The following is a 21,621-nucleotide window of genomic DNA, read 5'->3' as shown; positions in this document are numbered from 1 at the left end:
TTATGCACGGCAGTGCGTCTTGGGGGAATAGATGCGACCATTGTGCACTTACCTTGAACGGAACCATTGCTTGTTATCCCACGGCCACTCTCAGTAAACACAGAAGCCTACAGGTAAACATGCTAATAATAATTTTCGAATGATAATAAACCAAATGGCGGAACAGCACTATTAATTTAATAGATTAATGGTACATTTTGGCCCTACAGGTAGTCTAGCAACACCAACCTATAGCCTATATTCTACTGACATGGAGAGAATATAAACGTTTGGCTTGGCTAAATTACAACAAATGGCATGATGAGTTAAACAAACAAGGAGATAAGTAATCACAAGAGACCCAAACCAAGCTATTCACAGGTGGCCATCCATGCTTACCTGTCACATTAGTGATTCCTCCACAGAACGTGAGGTGTGAATTGAGCGTAATAACAATTCAACTTTGGTTTCAAACCCAGTAATTAAATAAATGTTTGGTGCTTCAATGGATAGCTCTTAAGTGCCCAAATGTGCCCATTTTTTTTGCAGATTATGCGATGCTTAAACATTGATGATAAAGTTGGTAATTTTAATAGGTCGTGTCATGAACATGTAAATTACAATTAGTGTTTACTAACATTATATATATTTTTTTTTTGAGGATGTGAACACAAGTACACATTAATGCATTACTCATTACGCATGAAATTGCTCTGCGTAATATTGACCGCAAGGTTGCGTTTGGTGACAGATTAAGGTTTACACTGTGTGTGTATATGTGTGTGTCCAAGTGAGAGGGTGTTTTTGTGTGCGGGAGGTTGGCTGACTACTGCCAGTGTTGAACAGCCCTCCCTCTCTCTCCCTCTCTCAAGCTGCCGCGTTATTTTCCAGCTCGCAACCTCAACCGCACGGCTCGATCGATTCGCATTGATTGTCCCTGACGAGCTGCTCCACTTTCTAGCCAATGTCAGCCCGTCTGCAATTGGGAAGGAGAGAAATGAAGGAAAATCTCTGCCGCCCTGGCGGTGTCATTTCCACACACTTCGGTTGGCCGCCTGCCAGTAGACAGGACATTCGAAAGAGGTGGAGTGGACTCTTGGTTTGAGCGAGAAGAGGAGCCGAGCGCACCGGTCATGGGCGATAACATAGCGAGTAGCGACTGCGCGCACACACCGCTTCGAGTGTGAAAAACAACCCATCGTCTAATTACCTAATTACGCACCGTCAGCCGCTGCGTAAAATAAACATGGTTACCATCAGAAACCACCAGTGACATGCCACACGAACGTGTTATCATCCTAAATTAGAACATTAAAATATCAATGAAGGACAACATGATGTCAATTTATAATAATGAAGTTCTACCATCAAGACAATTATGTTGTTTTGCAAATCAGACTCATTGCTACTGGAAAGGGGAATTGCAATAGCGCATCTTACCATACTTTGGTAGGATTAGGCGATTTTTTAAACAAGGTAATAGCCTAGACCTTGACACTTCGCATTAACAGGCTAGGTTCACACACATGTGGATGTCCATCACTGAAAATCAAACAAGAGAAAAATATTGGTTTTTGTCCGTGCAATATTAACCATCGGATATGTTTCCATATTGATGGATTGCACTGTGAAAGTTATTTGTAAACATGAATGTGTTAAAGGAAAGTTAAGTCTTAAAGAGGTATGACGAAATATCAACTTGCGCTCATACAGAGAGAAACAAATCATAATGTGCCTACCGCCAGCACTGATGGGAGCCACAACAACCAGTAAAATGCATCTCAAAGTCATAAATATGTCAAGCTTTAATAACAAACATGTTCTTCATTACACGCCCCTTGAATATTCAAAGTCGAGCACCTGAAAGCCTCGAGAAGAGTAATACATCGCTATATTTTAAAAAGTATAAAAGGTATATTATTTTCTGTCGCCATGCTGCCGAAAGTCCAGTTCGGTTTTTCCGAGAAGCTCCAAAAATCGATGAAATGTGTTTGCATGTTCTTCTCGGCGAGCGGGGATGTAGGTGGGATTGCGAGAATCGAAAAGGTTGGAGATCCCACACGCTCAGCTTCCGAGAAAGTACGTTTTACAATCATTTCTTATTATATTTCCCGCTTGTTCTATACAGGCGAGGACTATATTAATTTAATTGGTTTAGTGTAAGGTTTTTTTCCCTTAATTTTTTTTACATCAAGCTCTACGGTAAGCTTGGAGACGGACGGCTTGGACAGTGGGAGCCCTCCCCTCCACTCGGAACCGCTTTGGTAGGTGCGAACAAAAAAGAGAGAGTGTTTGCAAATATGCAGATACATAGGAGGGAGGGGGGGATCATACTTTGTTGAAGTCTGCTGAAAGTTGGGGATGTCATCTTCCTAACGATCAAGTTAACTGGGAGAATGGGAGAATGGTTCTTCTCAAACGTGCTGGTGCAGACCATACGCTGGCACCGCAGAGACCGGGGTTTCAGATCACTGAGTCCAGACAAAAGGTATTTTTTGTGCTGCTTTAATGTTAGATACAATTAGGATCCGCGGGTCTCGGATGCATGTGATGCATGCACGGTTATTGGCTTGATATTTTTGAATGGCCATAATCGTCATTCTGCTGTCACATTCTATCCTCATTTGTACATTTTTCATCGATCATTTGGCAATGCTCTAGAGGTTTGTAGAATTGTGGAGAGCTGTTCATTTCATTCAAAGATTTTTTGGGTGAATAATGAAAGTGTGAATCATCTGATAATGACATGCGCTCCAAGAAACTCTACGCTCTCCAGAAATATTTTCCATTGAAATTATGGCAGTTTGCGTTGGGTCTTGATGACGTTTCTGGTTGTAATCTTTTTAATGTCAGGTGGTGATCTCTTTACCTAGAGATACATTTAAACGGAACTTTTATTTTCTGCAGTGTTCCCTTGAATCATCAACAAATGCTTTTGTGAAAATGCATAGGCTAATGGCCGAAAAACGAGCAAGATTTTTTGGGATTTGTTTTCGATTTAGCCTATAGCCGAGTCATCCGTAGAACACTATGCCAGGTGTTCTCTGAGTGATTTTATTGTAGAGCGAACGTGTTTGTTCTTCATTGTTCCGCATGCGACGATCAGCCAGTCTCTTGCGCGCGATGTCTCTGTGCTGTATCGCCGCTGCAAGCCTGGATTTACCGCGACCCCCCTGGTACTGCCGCAATCCGCCACCGGTAGTGGCGCTCTTATGCTGCATGTTTATGCAAACAATTAGTCACGATTTTACACAAATAGTTAGTAACGATTTAACACACCATCGCACGGATATACTTTTGTTTATTTGAACTCAGGAATGGGAAGGGGGAAAAACACAGAGAGACGCAGCAGGTTGGATATTTAATTCTGGTCTTTATAAACTTCCTTGGGTCTCGTGCACAAATGTGCCTGACGGTGTGTGTGCGTGCTAGTGTGTGTGCGGGGGGGGAGGGGGGGGGGGGGTTGAGACTGAGGGAGAGGACTAGCAAGATAGATGTGCGTGTCTGCGTGATCGTGCGTTTGAAGGGAAGGGAAGTGTTGTCTTTGGTTCTGCATTACCTGAACCAAGAAGTATCCTCTAGCTGAGCTACCTTGCAGCGTCCCACAACATAGACTTGGCATGGCTTGTTGTTAGATGTTTTGGTGTTATGATTGATGCCAAAAATGAATATTTATTTCTTAATAGGCCTGCATGTTATTTTTTACACTGACAGCAAATATGGACCGAAAACTATTCCAATAAATGCCCTATTTTGCCATACTGACAGTATTATCTATCCCAATTTTAATACCCTAAATAGTTTAGGCCTATCTGTTTATTTGTTTGCCTACTAGACCCGTTCTTTTTATAGGCTGTGGTTAGTTTTTCATCGGCCTAATGAGGATTTTATGAATACAGCAAAAAAACTTTGAGGAATATTCATTCTATGTTCTAAACATCGAAATGATTCATTATACACACTTCAGTATGACTTTTTCCACTTGCAGATTTCAAAGATGGTTCAGTTCCGCTCGTGGGTTAGTCCATTTTGTTTGTATATTCCAGACAGCTCCCTTTCTCGTTGGCCTTGGGGAGCCTGTATTGAAAGACTCCTTGGGATGGTTTATTCAGCAGAGAGGGCCCAATTACCGCTGCGCGCTGACCTCCAGGGATGAAGCACGAGCCATGTTTCTAGCAGCCCCCCCCCCCCCCTGACGTAATCAGTGTAGACCTATATGAGCAGGGAGAGTGGGTGCTTCAGTCAAAGTATAGTTGGAAAGTATTATTATGTTTTATTATGGCAGTCCTATTTGTGATGCTGTTAGGAGAAGTTGAGCAGGAGGAAGAAGCTGTGGTAGAAGTTATAACCTAAGGCTACCATTGGCATGATGGGTAATGACGTCATTGAGGAAGCTACATTTTCCCCCAGTAATATGTTTTTTTTTTTTTTTCACCAACCTGTTCCTCATTGTGCATTCACCCTTGCTTTTCTAATCACCATCATCTCAACAGTATCAGCATTTGGGATAATTCTATTCAGAGAGAATACTTTGGTCACAGAAACTGGGGGACTGTTGAGTGACAGAGAAGAGATGATCAGTCTAGGGTCTGGAAGAGATATCATTTGTCCAACTGAATGTATTCAACTGAAATGTGTTTTCCCGCATTTAACCCAACCCCTCTGAATCAGAGAGGTGCAGGGGGGGGGGGGGCTGCCTTAATCGACATCCACGTATTCTGTGCCCGGGGAACAGTGGGTTAACTGCCTTGCTCAGGGGCAGAACAACAGATTCTTTACCTTCTCAGCTCAGGGAATCGATCCAGCAACCTTCCGCCTCCTGGCCCAACGCTCTAACCACTAGGCTACTTGCCGCCCCTGCACAGGGGGAGTGTGTGAATGACATGGCGGAGGAGCAGAGTGAGAGTGATATTAGGAGAACGGGTGAAAACAAGAAGGAATGTGGTCAAGGGGCAAGGAGTCACTGTGAATGATATGGAGGTGGGACAGAGACTATTAGAAAGGCATGGCCTTGACATTGGAAGACGGATGGTAGAGTGAGAAGAGGCACTGAGATGGTTGGGAAAGATGGACTGTGAATGACGTGTTCACGTTTGATGGAGATGGAAAGAGTGCGAAGGATGTGGGTCAGACAGAGAGACACTCTCAGCATAGACGGAGTGAGGCAAGGACAGGAGAAAGAGAGAGAGAGAGACACACACACACACACACACAGGCATAGACGTTAGTGGAGCAGGCGGGCGGCCCTGTAGCAGCAGCGAGAGAGAGCAGAGCCCTGGTCAGACTCAGAGCAGGAGAGCAGGGAGAGGAGCTGAGTTGCTGGCTCCAGTCCGCTGGCGCCACGGACCCCTGAGCTGGTGAGAATGCGGGGGCTGCGCTCCTGCCTTTGAAGCTTTACCTCCCACTAATTTTGGCCTTCCAATTTCCACACACTGCGCAGACCCCATCCTCTCTCCCTCCCCTTCCCTTTGTTTCCCTTATAAGGACTGGCCCGGCCATTTCCTCCGTTTTTCTAAGGGAGGTGCTTGTTTGTGAGTGGGGACAGGTCAGTGGGGGTAGTGTGTCTCTTCATAGGAGGTTGGCCATTGGGATCTTTCAGCTGTACACACTCTGGATAAAGTGTTGGAGTCAAATCCATTTCAGTCCATTTTAATTTATGAATGAATTGGGGAAAAATACCCAACCAGCAAATTGGTTGTTTTTCAATTCTTGGATTGTGCAAATTAAATGGTCTCATAGAGAATAATAAGATGTTCCCCAAGAGAGACTGTCAAGCAGCATTTTAACCCTCCTGTTGTGTTCGTTTCATGTTAATTAATTCTGTGTTCCCGGTCCAAAATGACCGTCCCCATTATAGCTGATTATAAATCCATAATAATACATATATTATCGCCTGATCTTTTAGATCTTTTTATCAACTTGTGAACATTACTCGTTTTGAACTTCTATTTGCTATTGATGGCCGGTAGGCCTCATTGACCTGAGCTCATAAAACTTGTTTTTGTGTAAATAAAGCATAATGTATGGATTATTATGACTACAACAAATACTCAGATGAAACATATTATGCTATTTATCACAGACTACTTTGTGGCAAAGTTTAACAAGGCCTCTCTCCTCCTCACCAGTGTCATGATCAAAGATATTATCAAGAGCCTCACATACAGTATATCGTTTGGTCATTGTGCTGCCACAGAATTAATTGTGAGCAAGGCCTCAAAAAAAGCTTTATATACCAGAGCTGTGACAAAAGTTCTATATATTATTGAAACAATGTTGCGATTGTTTGTGAGAATGCCAACAGGTGTGGTTCCCGTGGGGGGAAAATTATATTGGGGAAAGGTTCTCGTGGGGGGTTGCCATGGAAGCCAAGAAGGGGAGTGAGGTGTGTGTGTATGTGTGTGTGTGTGTGTGTGTTTGCTCGCTCAAACACACATGTATGTGGGGGTCTGGGAGAGGAAGTGTGTCCATCTGATGAATGGGCATGTGCCTGAACTCAATTTTATACACTAATTGTAGTCTCAGCCATTCATTTCTAATGACCAGTCATTTTTGACCGGGAACACCACAGGTGTACAAAAGTTCAATAAAACACCCAAAACGTAATGAAAATCATCCAAATGTATCTTGTGTGTTCAGATGCCCTGAGTGGACAAAGTCATTGAACCTGATGACAATCAGTTTAAATGAACTACATTTTTCAGAGATAACTTGTAAATGGGTCCAATTCGACCTTGAACACAGCAGGAGGGTTAAAAGAGACAACCAACTTGACCCATGCCATGACACTGTGTCCTCCACTATCTGTGCACATCCTCCATTCTTTTTTGAACACAACATTATTGATTATCATAGGCGATACCACCATTATATGTGAACACAGCTAATTGGACCAAAAGTAGGGCATCCACAAGGCATAATGATGAGTTCAGATTACAACATTAGCACCTTATCTTTTGTATATGTTATTTGAGGGTTGATGATGTCATGAAGTATGACAACCAACAAACCTTACAGGGTTGTATGTAAGTGGTGTTTGTTTATTTTTCTAAATGGCTTTTTGTGTGTTAATTCAAAATCAAATTTAATTTGCCACATGTGCCGATTACAACAGGTGTAACCTTACAGTGAAATGCTTACTGACAAGCCCTTCACTAACAATGCAGTTTTAAGAAAAATACCTTTTAAATATAAGAAATTAAAGTAATAAATAATTAAAGAGCAGCAGTAAAATAACAATAGCGAGGCTATATACAATGGGTACCTGTACAGAGTCAATGTGTGGGGGCAGAGGTTAGTCAAGGTAATTGAGGTAATACAGTTGAAGTCAGGCGTTTACATACACCTTAGCCAAATACATTTAAACTCAGTTTTTCATCATTCCTGACATTTAATCTGAGTAAAAATTCCCTGTCTTAGGTCAGTTAGGATCAACACTTTATTTTAAGAATGTGAAATGTCAGAATAATAGTAGAGAGAATTATTTATTTCAGCTTTTATTTCTTTCATCACATTCTCAGTGGGTCAGAAGTGTACATACACTCAATTAGTATTTGGAAGCATTGCCTTTAAATTGTTTAACTTGGGTCAACTTGTAGCCTTCCACAAGCTTCCCACAATAAGTTGTATGAATTATCGCCCATTCCTCCTGACAGAGCTGGTGTAACTGAGTCAGGTTTGTAGAGGCCTCCTTTCTTGCACACACTTTTTCAGTTCTGCCCACAAATTCTCTTTGGGATTGAGGTCAGTGCTTTGTGATGGCCACTCCAATACCTTGACTTTGTTGTCCTTAAGCCATTTTGCCACAACTTTGGAAGTATGCTTGGGGTCATTGTCCATATGGAAGACCCATTTGTGACCAAGCTTTAACTTCCTGACTGATGTCTTGAGATGTTGCTTCAATATATCCACATAATCTTCCTCCCTCATTATGCCATCTATTTTGTGAAGTGCACCAGTCCCACCTGCAGCAAAGCACCCGAGCCACTGCCTGTTCACCCCGCTATCATCCAGAAGGCGAGGTCAGTACAGGTGCATCAAAGCAGGGACCGATAGACTGAAAAACAGCTTCTATCTCAAGGCTATCAGACTGTTAAACAGCCACCACTAACATTGGCTGTTGCCAACATACTGACTCAACTCCAGCCACTTTAATAATGGAAATTTATGTAAAAAATGTATCACTAGCCACTTTAAACAATGCTACTTATTATAATGTTTACATACCCTACATTACTCATCTCATATGTATATGTATATACTGTACTCTTTATCATCTACTGCATCTTGCCATCTTTATGTAATACATGTATCTCTAGCCACTTTAAACTATGCCACTTTATGTTTGATACTGTTGAGATGATGGTGATTTATGTACATCTCCAATTGATTCAGATGATGTCAATTAGCCTATCAGAAGCTTCTAAAGCCATTACATAATTTTCTGGAATTTTCCAAGCTGTTTCAAGGCACAGTCAACTTAGTATATGTAAATTTCTGACCCACTGGAATTGTGATACAGGGAATTATAAATGAAATAATCTGTCTGTAAACAATTGTTGGAAAAATTACTTGTGTCATGCACAAAGTAGATGTCCTTACCGGCTTGCCAAAACTATAGTTTGCTAACAACAAATGTGTGGAGTGGTTGAAAAACGAGTTTTAATGACTCCAACCTAAGTGTATGTAAACTTCTGACTTCAACTGTATGTACGTCCATGTAGGTAGATTTATTAAAGTGACTATTCATCTACAAAGATTTTATGAATGCCTATATACACAAGATATGCAAACTATGTCAACATCTTTGCTCTAGTCAATTGAAGAGTTTTGTTCCAAAACAATATACACACATGTTTTTTTCATAAGAAATTATTCTTTTTATGGGTACCTTTATGTTTGTAAAATATTAGTGTTCTCATATTTTTAATTCATGGATTTTAGTATTAAAATGGAGTTTGATGCAAAACGCTATACATCCATTTTTGAGTTGGAATGGATCGTCCGTATCCTGTATATTTGACTGTGATATGTGGTTGTCTCACCTAGCGATCTTAAGATGAATGGAGAAACTGCATGTCACTCTGAATAAGACCTAAATCTGCTAAATAACAAAATGTATATATTTTACATACAGATGTCATATTGGGGGTTTGTTCTTTATTAAACATGTGGTTATTTGGTACATTCTACTGTGTAAAACCTGGCAATATTTCTCTGAGAGTGTGGCGGATATATAGCATTTGGCAACAGAACATGATTATTTACCTCTCTGAAATGAATCCATCAAGTGATGGATTACAAACAAGCACATTTGAACCACCCCCGTGCCATGATTAGATAAAAATACACCAACCTCTTTCAGAAGTTCTTTAAACAAATAACAGTTTATATCCCCGTATTTCTAATACTGGATATATTGCATTTTGGAATGAAACTCTCCAATTAAATACATAAACAAATGTTTAACATTGTCACATGCCAAGGAGATCCTTCAAAAACATGAAGTTTGACCCTCACCAGCAGCGGTACCACCACTAACACTAAGTCAACGTTTCTGGGAGTAGGAGAGCGGGACGGCAACGTGGGGATTGTTCATGGTCTGAAGTCTTAATTCATGTGAAAATGGATTTCAATTGTGTCTGCATGTAGTGTGTGGGAATTATTGTTACAAATCCCTTTGATGGAAAGAGTGTGTCTCCACAGGCCAGCTCTTCATGGTTTTCTCCTGGGAAATACTATGGCTGCATTCAACCTAAACCTAAAGGGTGGGAATTAGCTAATAAATTGGTGAAATTGGAGGAGAACACATAGCGCTGTCTGTTCTCTTCTGTCGCTGTCGTTTAGTATAATTCATGTTTGCTGTGTTCTGAATGTTCTATTGTGGGGGGGGGGTTGATGAACGTTTAGTTGTGTAAGTGGACACATCTTCCCGGGCTATTACACTGTGTTCATAGGCTGTTTAGATACATACTCTCTGAGTGAGTTGTCTCGTTTTTGCAGTTTTTTTTTTCTCTCTCCACCAGCCGTGTTCAATCTAATAAACAGGTAACATTAAGGCATGGCAGAGTTGCTGTCCCATTTATATCAATGGAGTCGGTTGTTTACTAAGATGCTGTCTAGGTCCAACACTGAGCCTGTTATTGAAGGACCCTTCTCGCTCTCCTCTCTCCCTGTGTCAGTTTTGTAGGTTGCCAGTGAAAGGATGCGGATGAGGGCTGAGGTTTAGAGCGAGAGCCAGGGCTCTAGGGCCTGCCTGTGATTGGCTGGCCGATTCGTCCACAGCGGGGAGGTGCCACCTCACCTGGGCTCAGAGCAGACTGTGAGAACCTATCGGCTCCCCCTCCTCTGCTCGCCCCCTGTCCCCCCTCCCGCCCCGCCCCCCCCCAGCCCTGCACGCACTGGACCATGTCTAGCGGACGGTCGGAGGGAAGCCGAGACCGGACAGCCGAGGCCCTGGAGCGGAACAGCTGCACGGAGGATGTCCCTGTCGTCGAGCGCAGGAACCGCAGTGGCATCATCAGTGAGCCCCTGAGTAAGAGCCTTAAGAGGTCCCGCACCCTCTCCCAGTACACAGCCGCCTGCCCCACCAACACTAATGGACACGCACACCACAACGGAGAGGCCAAGAGCCACCCGGCCAAGCCCCAGCCGCCCCCACAGCCCCAGCCCACCGTCTCAGCGCTGGCGGCAGCCAAGCTGGACCGGACCCTGGAGCAGGTCTTGGAGGGACAGAACGGCCTGCTGCACTTTGCCCAGGCGGCGGAGCTGCTAAAGAGGGCTGGGATGGAGCACATGCTGCTGCCGGGGGGGATGGGGATGGGGATGGGGGGTAGCGATTCAGGCTCAGGGGCAAGCGACTTGGAGGGTGCGTCTGCTGTGGACTCTGTTGGCGGTGTTGCGGACTTCCCGTACGGTGTTGGAGGCGGCTTCCCGTTCAACCCGGGGCTGTTCATCATGACACCGGCAGGAGTGTTCTTGGCCGACAGCGCGCTGCACATGGCCGGCCTGGCCGAGTACCCGGCGCAGAGCGAGCTGGCCTCGGCCATCAACTCCGGCAAAAAGAAGCGGAAACGCTGCGGCATGTGCCCGCCCTGCCGCCGGCGGATTAACTGCGAGACGTGCAGCAGCTGCCGGAACCGCAAAACAGGCCACCAGATCTGCAAGTTCCGCAAATGTGAGGAGCTGAAAAAGAAACCGTCTGCCGCTCTGGAGGTAAGAGCTCAGTGGGGGGTTAGAGATGACATAGAGTGTCATAGAGGGTCATAGAAGGGTCATAGAGGGTCATAGAAGGGTCATAGAGGGTCATAGAAGGAAGGGTCAGGCAGGATGGGCTCCCGAGTGTCACAGCAGTCTAAGGCACTGCATTTCATGTGCTAGAGGCGCCCCTACAGACACCCTGGTTCGTATCCAGGCTATATCACATCCGGCTGTGATTGGGAGTCTCATAGGGCGGCGCACAATTGGCCCAGCGTTGTCTGGGTTTGGTCGGTGTAGGCCGTCATTGTAAATAAGAATTTGTTCTTAACTGACTTGCCTAGTTGAATAAAATACAGTACACAAAAAAGATGCAATCAAGAACCTAAAAGGGTTCTTTGGCTGTCCCCATGGCAGCCCTTTGAAGAACCATTTTTTAGTTCCAGGTAGAACTCTTTTGGTTCAAGGTGGAACCCTTTTTAGGTTCCATGTAGGACCCTTTCCACAGAGGGTTCTATATGGAACCCGAAAGGGTTCTACGTGGAACCAAACAGGGTTCTACCGGGAGCCAAAAGAGTGTAGGTGTGGAAAGAGTGTTGGGAGTTTACCTTAACCGTACACACTTACAACTCAACTTTATGCGTGTATGTATAGAGCGTGACACTGCTCTGAAGGGTGTGGAGCGTCTTTTGGATGGGGCGAGGCTTTAGAGCAGGAGAATAACAGGTGGTGATGAGGGGGAGTGTGTGTGTGTGTGGGGGGGGGGGTAGACATGCCCCATGGGGTCTCTTTAATCTGTCCTCCACACGCACTGAGCACGCACTGAGCAAACCCCTCTCCACACCCACCATTATTTTATCACAAAACAGGTAGATTGTGCATTTCTCGACTGGGGGGGGGGGGGGGGGGGGGGGGGATGCATGTTCTGTTAACACAAATGTGTGTGTGTGTGATGTTTTGTGTGATATGTTACTAAATTAGTGTGGCCCCGCGGGTTTGTGTGTAAGGAGGAATGAGGAGATAGAACGAGAGAGAGGGTGTCATGGGCTTTTTTAGGATTGTAAGAGTTTCTGTAGATGTTTGACCGAGACCGTGTGTGTTGCAGTGCGTGACATTGTGGATGTGTTTGTGTGTACATGTTTTGGATGGGTAATATGTGTGGCAGAGCATATGTGTGTGTGACATGGTCCATCTGGCCATGGGGTTGTCATCTGGAGCACCAGGTGTCAGTGTGGCACAGGCGCCCCCCTCTCGACCGATCTCTCTCTCTCCTGTGGCACGCCTGTTTTGGCTAAATTGCCTGCAAACTTCTCATCTGGGTCACCTCAGTGGCACTGGGCCCAAACTCGAATCAGTGTCACCCTTTTGTGACCTCAGAGAAGTTTCTGTGGCATATCCGATCGTGTTTTTAGGGCACCTTTGACAATTACATTCATGATGTCAGTACTGCTCCAAAAGCTCTGATAAACATGTGTTGACAAATGACATAACGTCCCTGACAATATTTTGGTGTATTACCTCAATTGTCACGATAGCATTACGCAATATTGAATCGCCGTTAAGAGGGGTAAAGCAATTGACCCCCGTTAATTGTACAAAAGAGGTGAGCAATCACATTCAAAAGTTTATGGTTCCTTTCTTAGATGGAAAGACAATGGTGGTGTCTTTAGGTTCTGCTGCCTGGGTATCAACATTTTCTTCTCTGTCGGCCTCTGTTCCGCCAATAGCGACGCCGGTAAATATCTTACGCGGACTCTGTACATATGCTATGCTAGTACACAATCCTGTCCTGACCATAACAAGTGGGCTCTCTACCAATGTCTGTTACAGTCTGCAGAATGCTGTGATCCTGAATACAGTATCTCCCTGTTGCTACAGATATACTACAATACTCACGTTCACGAGACAGTGGGGTATCATCTGGTGTAATCTGGTCATTGTGCCCCCGAGCACACATGCAACAACTCAGATTAATCAGGGCTTGACCCGCATGCCCCCCCCCCCCATCATCGCTTTTGTGATCAAGACAGGATTCCACTTCACATGTCACGTCAAATGGTTGCACTGTGCACAGCCCTAACCTTGCTCTGAAACGGTTCTCTTAAGTAATCAGATGCTTGTGGATGTGTGATAGTAATATAATTTCCTGTGTGTTATTGATTGGTAGTATGCCATCAGTGGTCACATGGCAGAAATGTCCATCAGTTGTTCACGGCATCAGATCAACAACAGGTGATTGAATATGCATGATTGCAACCTTCACTATGAGGTCGACGTCTGCGTTTGTTTCGCCCGAAACCACAAGACAGAATCGCAGCAAACTAATCTCCGTTTCCCATGGATTTATGTCCGATAGTTGTAGGATTTTATGCTGCTAATAAAATCAGATTGCTTGTTGTCGTGCTTTCCACATGCAGCGCATCAGCAGGACAGCCTTAGCAGGGCACTTGATGTGATGTTAACGGGACAACTATGTACACCTGTTTAGCATTTGGAATAGCTTAGCATCGAATTAACTGTTGACCTCTCCTTCAGATTGGGTTAGTTCTCCTATCTTTAAAAAAATGGTGTGCCTAATCTGAACGGGCCCTTAGCAGGCCAATGCTGGCTAGAACTCGTTCTGTGTTAGTGCCTGCGTTGGTCCCCACAGGCCAGTAGGCCAGAGAGTCGACTCGCACAGTCAGTCAGTAGGTCAAACCGAGTTGTGTCATCGTAGTGCTGAAGGTCAAAGGTGAGAACGATGGCACAAAATATATTTTGTACAATAACACATCTGAAATTTGTCCCCCAGTATCCTACTTTGATCTTCCAGATGTGCGGGTTTATAATTTATTAGGACTTGCCTGAGAGGACTGCCGTTCATGTTGTCAATGGAGGGTGTTCGTTCAGTCTTTACAGTAGATTACACTGCTTGTACTATCAACCTATGTTCCCCTGTTAAGTATCACCACACTGTGGACAGTACAGATAATATTATCTAGTTTACTCTGTTTTATGTTCTGTTAACTGGGGAATTATGGAACGGTTCGAAAAATATTGCCCAACCCACTCATTACTCTTGGTCACTGAGGTTAGGACATGTTCAGTGACACCAGGGCAGCAGCACCCGGGACAAAATGGAGGGCCATGGTCATCTGGTCCGGCTCGGAAGCAGCACGCCACAGACAGTCATCTGCTGTTTGCTTCAGTTGGAGTGTAGTGGAAACAGCCCCAGAGTGTCACATCTCACATACACACAGCCGGCTGTCTAACAGGGAGGCTAATGGATGGGGATCACTTAGCGAGGTGGCATAGACTGTTAGCCATAGTGCTTGTAGTGTGTGTGTGTTTCTCACTCTCTCTTGCTCTGTGTGTGTGTGTGTGTTTCCCTCTCTCTCTCTCTCTCTCTCTCCTCTCTCTCTCTCTCTCTCTCTCTCTCCTCTCTCTCCTCTCTCTCTCCTCTCTCTCCTCTCTCTCTCTCTCTCTCTCTCTCTCTCTCTCTCTCTCTCCTCTCTCTCTCTCTCTCTCTCATCTCTCTCTCTCGCTCTCTCTCTCTTTCTGTGTGTGTGTGTGTGTGTGTGTGTGTGTGTGTGGTGTGTGTGTGTGTGTGTGTGTGTGTGTGTGTGTGTGTGTGTGTGTGTGTGTGTGTGTGTGTGTGTGTGAGTGAGTGAGTGAGTGAGTGAGTGAGTGAGTGAGTGAGTGAGTGAGTGTGTGTGTGTGTGTGTGTGAGTGAGTGAGTGTGTGTGTGTGTGTGTGTGTGTGTGTGTGAGTGAGTGAGTGAGTGTGAGTGTGTGTGTGTGTGTATTTGGTCGTAAAGATGTGTCATGGTTTAATAAGTATTTTAATGCTTGGTTTGTTTTGACCTCTTCAGAAGCCCGAAATCTGGGGAAAAACAGGTTGTTTTTGTGTTTTGTATACATTTTCTCAGAGACCTCAGCGACTATCACTGCTTTTGGTAGCATATTTATAATTCCTTTATTACAAGTTTGCAACAGATTTGTATGAATGGTTTTAATTGTTGGTCTGTGTATATGTAAGTTGTTTGTTTTTGATGCATTAGTTGAAGTTTATACAGTCTGATGTGGTCTGTGTATGTGAGAATAGAAAGAGAGGCCGACGGCTCGATGTTTTGGGGGCGTTGAAGGTTTCCCGTCGAAACCTCATGGCAGACTAAAGATGGCTGTAAAAACAGAGTTAGGGGGAGGTAGCGTGACGAGGCCCTTGCCACCTCACACCTCGCTGGCTGGAGATGTCTGGATTTATTTTGGGAACGCTACATTTGAACAGAAATAAACGGAGCCCAGGAGAACTAGTCCCTTTCTGCAGCATGCTGCAGTCTCACTGTTGACTGGTTCAGTCTCACTGTTGACTGGCTGCAGTCTCACTGTTGACTGGCTCAGTCTCACTGTTGACTGGCTGCAGTCTCACTGTTGACTGGCTCAGTCTCACTGTTGACTGGCTGCAGTCTCACTGTTGACTGGCTCAGTCTCACTGTTGACTGGCTGCAGTCTCACTGTTGACTGGCTCAGTCTCACTGTTGACTGGCTCAGTCTCACTGTTGACTGGCTGCAGTCTCACTGTTGACTGGCTCAGTCTCTCTGTTGACTGGCTCAGTCTCACTGTTGACTGGCTGCAGTCTCACTGTTGACTGGCTCAGTCTCACTGTTGACTGGCTGCAGTCTCACTGTTGACTGGCCCAGTCTCACTGTTGACTGGCTGCAGTCTCACTGTTGACTGGCTCAGTCTCACTGTTGACTGGCTGCAGTCTCACTGTTGACTAGCTCAGTCTCACTGTTGACTGGCTCAGTCTCACTGTTGACTGGCTGCAGTCTCACTGTTGACTGGCTCAGTCTCACTGTTGACTGGCTGCAGTCTCACTGTTGACTGGCTCAGTCTCACTGTTGACTGGCTCAGTCTCACTGTTGACTGGCTCAGTCTCACTGTTGACTGGCTCAGTCTCACTTTTGACTGGCTGCAGTCTCAGTGTTGACTGGCTCAGTCTCTCTGTTGACTGGTTCAGTCTCACTGTTGACTGGCTGCAGTCTCACTGTTGACTGGCTCAGTCTCACTGTTGACTGGCTGCAGTCTCACTGTTGACTGGCTGCAGTCTCACTGTTGACTGGCTGCAGTCTCACTGTTGACTGGCTCAGTCTCACTGTTGACTGGCTCAGTCTCTCTGTTGACTGGCTCAGTCTCACTGTTGACTGGCTCCGTCTCACTGTTGACTGGCTCAGTCTCACTGTTGACTGGCTGCAGTCTCACTGTTGACTGGCTCAGTCTCACTGTTGACTGGCTGCAGTCTCACTGTTGACTGGCTCAGTCTCACTGTTGACTGGCTGCAGTCTCACTGTTGACTGGCTCAGTCTCTCTGTTGACTGGCTCAGTCTCACTGTTGACTGGCTCCGTCTCACTGTCGACTGGCTCAGTCTCACTGTTGACTGGCTCAGTCTCACTGTTGCTACTTGCTGTCTAGGTGAGAAAAGTATAGATTTTTAGGTCACAATCTGTGTTTATATTGTGTATTTATTTTTTAATGCTAGTGTGTTTCTGTACCTATGGTCTGTTGTTTGGATTTGTTTGTCAGGGTCACTTGGGGCTTGGGGGGGATTGTTTTGTTTTTTTGTGAATGTTTGTTTGTTTGAAGTGTATACATCACTGTTTGATGAACATTCTGCTATGGCTGTGTGTTTACCAATAACTGTGCGTCTGTGTTGGTGCGTTTCAAGTATCGTATCCCTGATGACAGATCAAGCCGACCCACTACAGGCATTAGATGTCTGGCGATGTGGCCAGTTTGCGGCATGCGGACACTGGACCCAGAGAGTTTTCACTTAGTGTTCCCTCTCAGAAACCGAACGGCAGACTGGGAGAGCAGACTGACGCAGAGGCACACAGGCATGCAGACTGACGCAGAGACACACAGGCATGCAGACTGACGCAGAGACGCACAGGCATGCAGCCTGACATTGAGATGCACAGATCAGTAGGCACGTTGCCAGCCAGACACAGAAGCTGCTAGGAGTAGGATAGACAGGTACGGACAGACAGATGTACTTGCAGACAGCTCAACCCACATACAGCAGTGGGGTTATTGGCTCCCATAGCCTACCTACGAGAGGGGAGAGATGACATCACGGTCTAAAACTGTCCGAGGTCTCTCAGCATCAAGGCTCAGGGTGAAAGGGCTCTTGTGACAAGTGGACCTGGGGCTGTCCAGTGGGAAGTGATTGATGGGAGTCTTTAGCCTAATGCTCTGCTCTAAAGATAAATGCTCCCCTATGGGCAGGTCCTGGATCAGCTGTCCCCACCACAGTCAAACTGTGCCAGGACAAATAAGATAACAAATTAGATACTGGAGCCATTTCAGAGTATGACCTGTTCTGCTAACCAATTCTCTCAGTATGTGTGCTAAGGGAAGGCTAGAAGGCCCCTGGGTGGGGGAAAGCATAGGCTATATGCATTGTCCATTGAGGAAAGTAGCAGTAGCATATTCATAGTTAAATCAATAAACAGAGATTAAGATGCTGGACATTGAAATGGACGCCTGGAATGGATTGTGACCTTGGGAGTCCCCTCCCCCTAGGCCAGACATGACAAACAACCGTGTTTATGCAGAGTGGAGGTCACAGGTGTTGGCTCAGAGTTTTTTTCCTTTTTAAATGTGTTGGTTCCCAGTGAAAAAGGGCTTGAGGTTAGCATCTATGTGCCTGAGTGTCATAGGTGAAAGGTCATTAGTGAGGTGCTTATGGACCTTGACCTCCTTGCTTTTCTAGTGTCCAACATTTGCCCTGGCTGTAAATATATTACACTTTCAGTATTTCTCTGCGCGTGTGTTGACGTGCAAATCATTTGCGTGCTGTCTGTGTGTATGACTGACAGGTGAGCAAATTGCCACCTTCTTACTATCTTAATGGTGTGTACGTAGTTTTGATTGTGTCTGAATCGTGTGCTTTTTGTGCGGTTGTGATTTGTGCCTGTGTGTGTGGAGGTGTGTGTCTGCATGTTCATATGCGTGAGTGGAGGTAGGTGTGAGTGTGTGTGAGGGACTGTGCTTGACTCGGGCAGGAGCTCGCTGGAGCCTCAATGTTCTACTGCTTCAGCTCCTGTTCCTCTTATAGAACATTCGCTCAACAGTACTGTGGAGCTCCTACACCTAAATATGAACAACAGTACCCAAATGGAGAACAGGCACCTATTTCAGTCCAAGTCAAGCCCTGGTGAGGGAATGAGTGTGCGTGGGTGCGTAAGTGTTTGTGGCGCTACTCCTGACTGGCCCCGGGCAGTTCTAGCTAACGTGAGATTCTGTGCCGCAGTAGAGTTGTTCAGAACGCTAGCCGTGCTGCAGCTCTGGAGACTGAGCCTGAGCCCCAGTGGTCCTCTGTCTTCTGACTGGCAGGCGACCACTGAACCCCTGCAGCTGCATTGCATTGGTGCCTGCCCTGCCTAGTGCAATGCAGTCAGAGCTGGAGATCCCACACAGAGAGGAGTGAGGGAGGAACAGAGAGAGCAGTGTCACCCGTGAGAGTGGTGTGGTGTGGTGTGGTGGGAGAGGTCTGTGACTGCGTGGTGACTAAATAATGAATGTGCCATATCGAGTTTCACGTGGAGCCAAGGCCATTGCCCATGGCTGATGAGGGAGGAGGGTGGGGTGTGGGCCAGAAGGCCAGAGAGAGGTGAGGGAGGAGGGGAGGGCTGGGGATATGTCTGTGTGGGACGCAGTGATTTCACTGATAGAGCCTTGGGGGGATGGGGGGGAGGGCAGACACAGAGAGAGACAGAGAGAGAGAGAGAGAGAGAGAGAGAGAGAGAGAGAGAGAGAGACAGACAGACAGAGAGAGAGAGAGAGAGAGACAGAGACACAGAGAGAGAGAGCGAGAGAGAGACAGGGAGAGAGAGAGACAGAGGGAGAGAGAGAGAGAGAGAGAGAGAGAGAGAGAGAGAGAGAGAGAGAGAGAGAGAGAGAGAGAGAGAGAGAGAGAGAGAGAGAGAGAGAGAGAGAGAGAGAGAGAGAGAGAGAGAGAGGGAGAGCAGAAGACAGGAATCGGCAGATATGGAGGGTTATGGTGTCTGTAAATGTGTTTGATGTGGAGATTTGATGAGCATGTTGTTGTCTGAATCTATTCAATCATTAGTCTGGGGGAGAAAAACGTCCACAGAGAGAAAGAGAGAGCGAAAGAGAGAGAGAGAACAAAAAACTGCAGATGTTGCAGTTTACAATGGGTCTCGGGATGTGTTTTCTTCAGCCTGTATCTACTAACCCTCTCCTTCCCTCTGCTCTCTCTGTTTTTTCGTTTCTCTAAGAAGGTGATGCTTCCTACAGGAGCAGCATTCCGATGGTTCCAGTAAGACTCTGACCCTCCTCCACCCTTACCCCCTTACCCCCTTACCTACCCAAACCCAAAGCTCTGCGATCAAGTGCAATGCCAACTCTCGCTTGGATTGTCTCGGCACGGACACTGGCTGACAAGCAAACAAACAACAAAAATATACAAAAGAACTCAACAGAAATGATACAAAAAAATAATCAATTGAGTAATGGATGCACATGCTTATTCCTTGAACCAAAAATTTAACATAAAGAAAAATATCTATGGCAACTTTCATTCCCTTTTCTATGTTTCCATTTTGGTACCTTTTGTCCTTTTTCCAGCAGGTTTTTTCTGTCTCTCAGACATGGAACTGTTCGTTGCCAAACAGAAATGACGGACTGAGTGTGGACAATCAACTCATTTGTGTGTTTGGTGTTAATGTTGTTCACGTGTGGAAAGATACAGTACTTGTGTAGAGAATGTACATTTACGGCTATATTTTCAAACTAGTGGCTAACGGCAGGCACTATTGTAATTTTAGCACCATTGTTCTTAAACTTAAAGCCTTGTCTATTTGATGATTTGTTTATGTTTTACGAGTATTGTTTTGAAAACGGATCACTGGTTGTCTTGTAAAAGAACAAGGAGATATTTCAAAATGTACAAATACTTATCGAAATGAAATAGCAACTGTTATCCCATCGGGCAGAAGTCCAGGGGACTCTTTAGCAGGATGATGCTATCCTCCAGAGAACTGGAATCTCCCCAACCAACAAACCAACAAACCAACCAACCAACAAACCAACCAACCAACAAACCAACCAACCAACAAACCAACCAACAAACCATCCGTGTTTTCCACGCCTGTATTTCCAAGCTTTTTATTTTGTGAAACTGGCAGCCTTACGTTCCTGTGGCCCAAACTAGTGTGTGTCATGAGGATCCCAACGCAGAGGGCGACAGCACTAGGAGACAGCACTTCCATTTGGAATAGCACAGAGGGTGACAGCACTAGGAGACAGCACTTCCATTTGGAATAGCTTAGCTCTGGGTCTACCCATTTGAACGCACTGAAAAAAGATTTCTTAGGTTTTTTTTTCTTTGTTTTTTGGGGATTATGTTGCTGGTAGCTACATCTTTTAAAACAACAGCGATGTTTGTATTCATTTAGAAAATTGGACTGGTTTTGTGAATAAAAACGAATGCATGTATTTGTGTCAAAATTTAAAGTTCTGATGTTTGTTTACTTGTCTTTGCATGTTTTTTTTCTAAAACAATGACAGAATTTAGAAAATTCTGAAGTATGAAAATGTCCAGTAATATTAAACATTTGTTCCCTTTTCATATCATTGGATATAATAATAAAAAATGGATGGGGTGGGAAATACAACTCATTAAAGCAGAATCAGGAAATGGTGAGTTTCACCATGAGTCCTTGGTTTCATTCATTCATTAGATAGTCAATACAGACAACAACGATAGTGTGACAGGTTAGGAACCACGTTTTTGGTCAGTGTTTCCCAGGATGCCCTAAAAAGGGTTGAACAGCTCAGAAAATATAAAAACACACATTAGTTCTCCTCAGGCAAGCTTTGTACCTGAAGGATCTATAGTGCCTTCAGAAAGTATTCACACCCCTGAACTTTTTCCACATTTTGTTGTGTTACAGCCTGCATTTAAAATGGATTAAATTTAGATTTTGTGTCACCCATAATGTCAACGTGGAATTGTGTTTTTGAAATGTTAGCAATGAATTAAAAATGAAAAGCTGAAGTATCTTGAGTCAATAAGTATTCAACCCCTTTGTTTTGGCAAGCCTAAATAAGTTCAGGAGTAAAGATGTGCTTAACAAGTCACTTAATAAGTTGCATGAACTACAATAGTAGTGTTTAACATGATTTTGGAATGACTACATCATCTCTGTACCCCACACATACAATTATCTGTAATGGTCCCTCAGTAAAGCAGTGAATTTCAAACACAGATTCAACCACAAAGACCAGGGAGGTTTTCTAATGCCTCGCAAAGAAGGGCACCTATTGGTAGATGAGTAAAAAAAAAAGCAGACATTGAATATGCCTTTGAACATGGTGAAGTTATTAATTACATTTTGGATGGTGTATCAATGCACCCAGTAATTACAAAGATACAGGTGTCC

At 44.9% G+C, this 21,621-nt stretch overlaps 1 protein-coding gene across 8 annotated transcripts; it reads left to right on the top strand.

Annotated features, from left to right (window-relative positions):
• Positions 1 to 1,966: 1,966 nt before the first annotated feature.
• On the top strand, positions 1,967 to 20,888 carry LOC109872978 (CXXC-type zinc finger protein 5). Of its 8 annotated transcripts, none has more exons than XM_031808239.1 (4): positions 1,967 to 2,058; positions 2,175 to 2,243; positions 10,161 to 11,193; positions 19,459 to 20,888. In XM_031808239.1, the coding sequence occupies exons 3-4, from the start codon at positions 10,387 to 10,389 to the stop codon at positions 19,498 to 19,500; spliced, it is 849 nt and encodes a 282-aa protein (XP_031664099.1). In that variant the 5' UTR covers positions 1,967 to 2,058; positions 2,175 to 2,243; positions 10,161 to 10,386; the 3' UTR covers positions 19,501 to 20,888. The 8 variants fall into 8 exon arrangements, with proteins under 8 accessions (XP_031664099.1, XP_020320016.1, XP_020320019.1 ...); XM_020464427.2 differs by having other exon boundaries at positions 19,456 to 20,888; XM_020464430.2 differs by having other exon boundaries at positions 1,967 to 2,243.
• Positions 20,889 to 21,621: the final 733 nt, after the last annotated feature.

This window comes from Oncorhynchus kisutch, linkage group LG28 (assembly GCF_002021735.2).
Source record: "Oncorhynchus kisutch isolate 150728-3 linkage group LG28, Okis_V2, whole genome shotgun sequence".
NCBI classification, from domain to species: Eukaryota; Metazoa; Chordata; class Actinopteri; order Salmoniformes; family Salmonidae; genus Oncorhynchus; species Oncorhynchus kisutch.
This window is presented reverse-complemented; position numbering and strand designations above follow the sequence as displayed.

What these genes read in the sequence shown, in the direction of transcription:
- LOC109872978 (XM_020464427.2), top strand. Translation starts at nt 10,387, where the DNA reads ATGTCTAGCGGACGGTCGGAGGGAAGCCGAGACCGGACAGCCGAGGCC. An exon ending in AACCGTCTGCCGCTCTGGAG is followed by an intron (nt 11,194 to 19,455) that starts GTAAGAGCTCAG and finishes CGTTTCTCTAAG; the next exon opens with AAGGTGATGCTTCCTACAGG.